The sequence below is a fragment of the Xenopus laevis genome, chromosome 2L, assembly GCF_017654675.1.
Source record: "Xenopus laevis strain J_2021 chromosome 2L, Xenopus_laevis_v10.1, whole genome shotgun sequence".
Lineage (NCBI taxonomy): Eukaryota > Metazoa > Chordata > Amphibia > Anura > Pipidae > Xenopus > Xenopus laevis.
The window spans coordinates 137,218,159-137,227,515 of NC_054373.1; the positions used below are offsets into that span (position 1 = coordinate 137,218,159).

General features: G+C 37.8%; 1 protein-coding gene across 4 annotated transcripts in view; it reads right to left on the bottom strand.

Moving 5' to 3' along the window:
• pcdh17.L (protocadherin 17 L homeolog) overlaps window positions 1-9,106 on the bottom strand; it is a 95,347-nt gene extending 86,241 nt beyond the window's left edge. For 2 of the 4 annotated variants that reach the window (XM_041582458.1, XM_041582460.1), the window contains exons 1-2: window positions 8,623-9,106; window positions 4,375-6,926 (exon numbers count right to left, since the gene is read on the bottom strand). In XM_041582458.1, the coding sequence (XP_041438392.1) occupies window positions 4,375-6,858 (2,484 nt within the window). In that variant the 5' untranslated portion in view covers window positions 6,859-6,926; window positions 8,623-9,106. Of the gene's footprint in view, window positions 1-4,374; window positions 6,927-8,617 lie in introns of all 4 variants that reach the window. The other 2 variants (XM_041582457.1, XM_018247301.2) reach the window with 2 other exon arrangements.
• Window positions 9,107-9,357: the final 251 nt, after the last annotated feature.

Consider the following 9,357-nt stretch of genomic DNA (forward strand, 5'->3'; position numbering starts at 1 on the left):
ACTGTGTTTCTATGCATTATAAGGTAACAACTGCTTTTTGCCATTGCATCTAATGGTAAGATACCTTTCCCTACTTCCAGTGCTATAACCACTGATATTAGGCAATCAAATTGTACTATAACCCATTTAAGATGGGTTGCTGGGAACTGTAGTTCAAAATTGTTGAAGGTCACAGATTGCAGATACTTGTCCAATTTGACTTTAATAAAAAAAAATAGCTGCACTTGCATGTGCTTAGACCAATTCTAATTCCTAGGAGCTGTAACTGTTTTACCTCTATAAAAATGAAGTCAGATAAATGCCCTGCAGGCCTCTCTAATTGATATTTGTATATTATTGTATACACATCTTGTTGTGTCATGACACATCTTGTTGTGTTTTAAGATGGTGTGTTAGGAGATCAAAAAAATAATTTCCATTTAAAGTTGAATGTGCCATAACAAAGCCTGATTTTCTCACCATGTTAATTTGTACAATAATCAATGTAAAATGCAGAAAACCAATAGGTAGCTCTCTAGTTATTGAGCAACTGGTTAGCTACCCTTGAATTAAAATATCATAATCTTAGGGCATATTATTAAAAAATGGCCTTACTGAATTAAGTTTAAACTGATTTATGCCAATGGCCATTGTAATTAAAACCTTTTCTGCAGTGGACCTAACCAGCATTTGACTGACATGTTGATGCCCAGTAAATCATTTTTATCAGTTACACAGCTTTAGCATTTAGCTCTAGCATTTTGTGTGTAACCTCAGCACAGAGGTTAAACTGTAACATGGAACACTGAGCATTACCTAACCAACTTCCACAGCTTTAAAATCCCTTATTACATACATAAGGCAAAAAAGAGGTAATAATGCCATCTATTTTACACAGAGCTGTTATTAACTGCTAAAAAGGTTATTAACCCTTTCTGCTAGACAATGAAATAACAAATGATAATGTTATTATTGTGCCCTGAAAGCTTTTGTAGCAAGACCCTCTCTGTTTCTTTCAACAGGAATATAGGTCTTTAATGTTGACTGCAGCAAAGCAATTTCCAGCACATCAGTGCAATTCGCAGAATCAAAATGGTTTATGGTGTTTGAAAAATGGCCGTGTTGTGTAATTTCCCCCACTCCCCAAAATAAATTAAATTATGGAATCAGTACAAAAAACAAAAAGGCAGATTTTACCGTATTTTATGTAAATCTGGTGACATCTGTCAAACTATAACTGTGTAATTATCCTAGTATAGATAATATAGATACTGCTAGATACACTATTACTTTATAGTCCATAAGCAAACTACTTGACTGTAAAGAATATATAAAAATAAAGGAAGCAATTCCAGAAAATAATTTAAAATATTTGCATCTAGATAGAGTCATATGTTAGGACCAAAAAATCTATGTATACATATATAAAGAATATAAACAGAATAAATGATAATCATGACTTCCATAGGTAGGGATGCGCAGTTGGATGCAATTCAGTTGGTAACCCCATTTATGAAGAATCAAGGTAGAACCTGGCTATAACTGGCACAAATAACTTTTTTATACAGAAATCATGATAATTTAGATAGGCTGATAGGTTAATCTGTTGATTTGCATCTTAACTAGTGCAACCTTTAACATTATTTAAGCAATTTGATTGATGTTACAGTCCTAGAAACCAAACTAATTAGAACAAAATTCTATAAAAATTCAAATAAGCCAGGTTACTTTTGTACTAACATTATAAATGTCAACACTAACTATGCTCTACTATTTATCACAGGATTCATGTTAGTATCATAAAAGAAGAAGTGGTTCACTGTATATATTTGGTGAACAACCATATATACTAGTGTTTAAAAGAGTATATGAAAAACATATAAATCCTCCCCTTATTTAGTGCAGTGGCAGCTCCTACAAGGTACACATTAGAGAAGAAGACACATAAAAAATAGAAAAAAAAACATTTATGTTTTAAGTTGAGTTCTTGGATAATTTATGACATTATACAAACTCTTCCATTTTAGTAATTCCACAAAGTAGAGGAAAACACTTTTGTTTAAATCCTTAAAAGACCTATATTTTAAAGGCTTAGCAAATAAATAATGTAATACCACACCTTTGAGACCATACACCCCCTCCCTAGTCTCCTTTCTAAATATACCTAGCATTTATATACAAAGCTGACTCCATCTCTAATAACAGAAAAAAGGAGGAAAGAGGCAAACATTATGTTATAGTGATCAATTTGCATTGGTTATATAATTGTATGAGACCATCTATCCCAAAATGAAATTTTTTTTGATCTGAATTGTTTTTTATGTACATGTAACAAATTCAATGTATTGCAACAGTGTTTTGTATGTATTCTCACAATACAGTAATAGTACAAACTGGGAGATTAATAGCAGTCTTGTACAGAAAATGCCAATAAGACAGCTAGGGGACACCTGCCACTAGCATATTGGTAAAAATATTTTATAGCTGTGGATAAATAGCTGGGTCTACAGGTGGGCATTCCTGTTATATGGTATTAATTTGGAGTATTTGAAGATGTAATTCTACTGTGCTGTATTGGAGACCAAAATCTAAAAGTGCACCAACCTTAAACCAAAGAGGATTATTTTCAAAATTGCTCATAGAGCACATTAAGAATGTGCACAAACACACACTAACCTTTTGATGAGTTTTATAAAATCAAAATGGCAAAATATATCAAACTAAAAATGAAAACTCAGTCATTAAAAATAGGTAGCATCTAAGGACTGTAAAGAACTGGCTGCCCCAGAATGTACAGGCTATTCAACTGCATGAGTAAGAGTAATGACGCTCTGGTTGATAATCAAGGATCGTGTATATTGACACCAAATGCTGACCTGTTAGCTGTCCATTACATTCAAATTTGAAGTGCTTGCAAAACAGGTACAGCAAACACAGTACTAGATTAATACACTGAGTTATAATGTTTACACATACAAGGAAGTACATCATGAAGGTAATGCATCACCATCAGTCCAGCCATAGCTCTCATAAAGATCAATAACACCAATAAGTCACAAATCCCATATCTAGGATTAAATTAATAACTGAGAAGAAACTCAATGACTATGCACAGTCTTTCCAGTAAAAAAAAAAAAAAAAACATGATTTGTGCACTGAAATCTATATTGGGTGCATACGTCTCTGACTTCTGCAATCTAAGTAGCATGCCATAGATCTTAAACACACTTCTGTAATAATGAAGTACAGTCTACATTCATAGCATTTTGCCTTGGCACTTCAGAAGGCAGATACATAACATCCAAAGCAATATTTTATTTTAATGAATATGGCTAAATTTGATTTGCCTTCATTTTTGTACAAAGGATTAGAGGATTGAATTTAACAATCTACAGTATGTGCAAAGAGATATCCCTTGCATGGCTATTCTCCATGATATTTATATCATAAAGGCCCACGAGACATTTGAAAAATAAAGAAAAGTATAAATGATTTATAAGGACTTATGTAAATAACAGTACACTTGAGATTCTGCTGCAGATCTAGAAACATGGCATTTTGCATGTAACATAAGGGAACTGGATGCCCTAAAAGCCCGTAAATGTTAAAATCAATAGATTTGGGAGGGGGTGGATGGACCTTTGCAAGAGACTGTGATAATGTGATTGACTCCGACATGTAAAATTGTCTCTGAATGCTTGAAAGCCATGTTCTAGCAGACATATGTAACCTGAAACCAGACAAATTCCAAATGTCTTGACTGCATATCCACCCATATCCACCACATAATGGCTCAGTAATTAAAATAATTGTACTGAATCAAAACTAGCACCAGAACGTTAAATGCCTATGACAGCTTGAATAAGCAGGACTGACAGTTATCAGCCAATCACTACTGTCAGCCAGACTCAGACTGTGTTTTTGTTTCTGCTATATGGAATTACATTCAAATATCTAAACCTAGTCAAATGATTGTTATTTTTGTCTGTGCTATAGGAAAGTAAATACAAGGCAACTGACGTTGGACACAGCTGCAGGAAAGAAAAAAAAACCTAATATGCTTAAAGATGCTATAGTTTTTCACAACACATACCTCTAAATGCTTAGACTTTCACCTTCAAAAAATCAAATGTCATGGTCTCTGTGGTTTACAAAGAAATATGCTGTTTATTTGTAGCCAGCAGTAATGAGAACTTGAAACACAATGACCAGCAAAACCTTTCAAAACCTACTGGTCAATGAAAATATTTTTCAAGTGAATCATAAAGGTGCATTTCCCTGTGCTCTGTGAACTATAGATTTGATTTTCCCAATAAGAAACTTAAAGTGATGTTATTCTTGGCACAAGCTAGATGATATAACAATAATTATAAAAGCATTTTAAAGATCTCATACCTGAATAATAGACATCCGGTTGGGGTTTGCCTCAGTCGAATTGCTCACTGGACCAGTAAAACTGTTTTGGCATCCAACATGGCCTTGAGGAACAGTCAGATTATTTGATGTAGGCTTCAGGTACATCACTTCTGAACGTGGAGAACTTAGAGGCAACCTGGTTTGGTAATCAAAATACATTGGTGATGTAGCAAGTGATGGACTGCTTACAACGTTCATTACATTCATGGCATTTCTCTCCTCCACTTCACTTTGCACAAGCATAATGTCATTCTTGTTTATTTTTTTCTTCTTACTTTTCCCTAATTGGGGGTGGCTGTACTCTGCAATTCTACAGTTATATGTTCTGATTTCCTTGTTTTCTCTCTTACATTTGACAACTATTGTTATCATTGCAGCCAGCAGAATGATTGAAATTGTGCTCAATGTAACTATAAGAGGCAAAGACATATCCCATTGGTTCTGTTTCCCATTGACTCTAGGCTCTCCTTCAGGTAGAGATCCACTGTAAGATTTTATGATGAGCTTGGCCACAGCTGAAAGTGATGGTTTGCCGTTATCATTCACTTTGATCACAAGCTCTACTACTGGAGAAATTTCATCCCAATATGGTGTAAGTGTTTTGAGCTCTCCTGTCACTGGATCTATTTCAAAGAGGTGTTCTTCATTCCCATATACAATTTCATATGTCAATCTTCCACTTTCTCCAAAGTCATTGTCCATTGCTCTGACTGTGGTGACAAGATACCCCACACCAACATTTCTGGGTACATGAATCTCTGCTGTATCATTCTGTAAGGTAGGCAAACAAATGACTGGTGCATTGTCATTGACATCTAGTACACTGACCCTCACTGTAGCATTACTTTCCAGATGAGGGGATCCTGAATCTTTTGCAAGGACTTTAAATTCAAAATATTTTGTTTGCTCATAATTGAAGGATCGAAGAGCATAAATTGCACCGTTAGTAGGATTGACAGAGACAAAAGTGTAAATTAAAACATCACCAACATGAGATGGCAATATTGAATAAGACACAGTACCATTATGTCCCAAGTCTGGATCTTGTGCCAGGACAGAACCTAAGTATTCCCCTGGAATGTTATTTTCTGATACTTGCAATACATACATAGCTTTGGTGAAGTGGGGAGGGTTATCGTTTTCATCTAAAATTTTAACGGAAAAAGATTTTGTGGAATTTAATGGCGGACTTCCATTATCCCTGGCGATTATCGTGACATTATATTCATCCTGTATTTCACGATCAAGAGGTCTGTCTGTTACAACAGTATATAAATTATCATAATTTTCTTCTAGTTTGAAAGGCACATTACCAAGAACCCGGCATATTAGCTGTCCATTTTTACCTGAATCCTTGTCAGTGACCCGGACTAAGGCAATAACTGTGCCAGGGGGTGCAGCCTCGCTAATTGCTCCTTGGCGCACTGATACAAAACTAATAGATGGAGAATTATCATTCTTGTCAATTACTTTAACAGTAACTTTGCAGTGTTTAGGGATCGGATTTGGGCCTAGATCGCGTGCTTGTACATCAATTTCAATCAGTCCATTTTCCTCATAGTCTAAATTGCCTCTAACTTGAATTATACCTGTTTTGGAGTCAATTGAGAAAAGCTCTCGTATTCTGTCAGGGGCATAGCCGCTAAAAGAATATACCACCTCCCCATTAGAGCCTTCATCTGCATCGGTGGCATTTAGATCAATCACAACTCTACCTAATGGTGAGTTTTCTGGTATTTCCACCATATAAGAAGGTGCCTCGAAAACAGGGCTGTTATCGTTGGAATCAATTACTTTGACATTTATTTGAATGGTTGCTGATCTGGGAGGATCCCCTCCATCAAAAGCTGTCAAAATTAGTTTATGATGGCTTTGTTCTTCTCTATCCAGTTCTTTTTGAATGACTAACTCAGGAAACTTTGTTCCATCACCTCTTGATTTCACATCTAAAGAGAATAAACCATAATCATCACGTGTTATCACATAGGTTTTTAGGCCATTTTCACCAGCATCGGGATCATGGGCACTGGTAAGTGGAAATCTTGTCCCAGGAGATGCATTTTCTGAAATATCTATGTCAATTTGCTCAGAGGGGAAGTTAGGGGAATTGTCATTGATGTCCAGAATATCGACTTTGATCATACATATTTCTTTATCATTAGCAAATACCTCCAAGGAAAGTTGACATTTTGGATTTCTTCGGCACAGGATTTCACGGTCAATCCGTTGTTTTGTGTACAAAACCCCACTATCCTGATCCACATCCAGTAAGTGAGGTGCAGAATTTTCCAGAACTCTGAAGTTTGATTTTCTACCCCTTTCTGGAATGCCAAGCTTTGCATCTTTGCTGATGTTGCCTATGAGAGTTCCAGCTCCCACCTCATCTGGCACAGAATAATTTAAGTTTTTTAAAGTCAGGGCGGGTGCCCATAGAAATAACAACAACAAGATGGAAAGGTACATCCCCAGATACGTTGGTAAAGGTTTTCCTTCTGTTTGTTTCTCTTCTTTCCCAGTTCAGTTCTGTGAACCTGTTGATTCAAAGACACCTGCAGTTAGATAGGCAGCAAATGGACCATAGCAGACAAGGCTAGCAGGGTTAAATCAGGAATTGTTTCTGCTTCAAACACAATTCTTAACAGCCTTGCTAAGTCACTGATGCCTTTTAAAATATTAAAGGCCATTTTCATAAGAATAAACCTTGCATGAAGAGAATGCTGCATAAACTGCATCAACATGTTCGTTCTGTTCCATGACTTGCAATGAACACCAATTCAGAAGCTGATCGCAATGTTTATTTCACACAGAACCAATCTTTAAAATAAAAAAATGCTTCTTGAAAATGAATGCACAGGCCTTTGATTCTAAACATTTTTAATTTGAATCATCCAATGTGGCATCATTTATCAAGAGCACTGGGTGTTTATATTTGCAGCCTTGACATCCACTATTAGAATGCCAAAGTCAATTTCCATTAGCTTATGGCCAAAGCATTTTACTGCACTGTTGATAAAATATATACTAGGTAGCCTTTGGCTGTCGGTGAATGCTGGGAATTGTATTTAAACAGTAGCTAGGACATCTTCATGCATGAAGATCAAATCAACAGGCAGAGCATGGCTGAATGAAGAAGTGGCACTGGTAAGGGAGGACTGCATGAAAGAGAAGCCAGCTGCCGGATTTACAAATATGCTTGCCATTTATTTTAAAGATAACACAGTTACATGAACAAACCTATGTGCTCCAAGCATTGCAGCTAGATGTAGCGTTAAATGCCCTAGCAAATATGGGGGGGAGATGCAGATAGAGCAAAAGGTATAGCAAATGATGTCTTGTCATAAGGGGGCTATTAACACTTTGTGATATAACAGAGCATTACATTACCTCGTTGTGGTCGGCGACTGGTTGGTGTAAATAAAAGCAGCATTATGCTATAGTTGGATTGCAAAAGCTCTTGCTCCATCTTAAATACATTTAATAGGTTAACTGGATTATTATTATTACTAATGGGAGTTGCTTCTTTACTGAAAGTAATTCATAAGCAAAGGACATATGAAAATATATCTGTCCGCAGTTGGCCCTTAATATCTCGGAATGACACATGCAGAATGCAGATGCTTTAATAGCTGCATGAGTCACATTCAGAAAGAGAGGAAAAAAAAAACGTAACATGCCGAAGATGGGCAGCCCTCTACAGGTTGTTAGACTACAACTCCCATTAGCCCACTGACAGAGCCAATGCTGGGACCTGTAGTTCAAAAACCTTAGAAGAGCTGCCGGTTATTTCTGCCTGCGACCACGATGAAATACAACAGTGAAATGTTCAGTGAGATGCCACCAACTACGTTTTTTTCCACCCCACTTTGGTTGTTCGTGAGGATGCTGGGAGTTGTAGCTGAACCACAGCTCGAGGGAGTTATGGGTAGCGTCTTCCCTGTCAGGGCCAGAAATAAAGAAGAGGGGGAACATGTTGGAAGGCTGCAAACAGGACCTCCCTGATGTAAGTACAGACAATATCCAACATGTATGCTTGTACTATATAATATGGGAAGGGCCCTAAGGGGCAGTGGTGAGTGTGCAGGAAGATTCAAGCTACAGTTTTCAAGCTGATATTTAACTATGACTCCCAGCAGCCTTGGTTTGCCCATAAGGATGTTATGAGTGAGTAGAAGCTAAGCTGGAGGGCAGTCTCTCCCAGTAAGGCTAGGGCTGCACATCTCACCTTACCGTCAGAGAGCAGCAGAGGAGCTGTACTCATGAACTGTATGAATCCTGCTGCCTGTTCCCCAGAGCCAGTGCAAAGAAGGCGCACTCTATGTCCACATGAGAGGGATGGGGAAAAAAAAGCAGTGTGTCACATCCACAGCACCACGGACAGCTCCTAATCACTTCCACTGTGTTCCCTTCATGGCTCTTCACAAGGCAGCGCAGATAACTGGAGACTTGCTGACAGCCTTTGCCTTTTCCTCGGCTGGCTCATTGCAGCTGTCACAAGAGATTCAAGCCCAGCGTCTTTTGGTAAAGGAAAAAGAGACACAAAGAATCCAGAAGCAGTACATCCATTCGCAATGAAGCAGCACTTTCTGCAATTCAACAGTTGAGCGTTGGCTTTAATCCCTTGGAATCCTGCAGAGCTCTCTCTCTCTCCCTCTCCCAGCCCACAGCCCGAATGCTGCCTCTTTACAGACTGACTCTATTCACCTCACGCTGCTGCTTAAACATTGACACTGTTCAACAGCCAACCAATCAGGGCCCGCCTAGCAAACCCGCCTCCCTTGGAGACTCTCCAATAATACAGTAAGTCTGGGCATTAGGGGCGGGAGTAAGATTCAGAGGCTTTGTGTCATTGATTAGATCTGTTAGGGCTGAGACAGTAACAATGTGACAGGGGAAGCGCTGTGCTTCATGTGCTGTGTCTTCTATAGCGCAGTCACACTGACAGTCTCTTTTTCACGTCTGGGT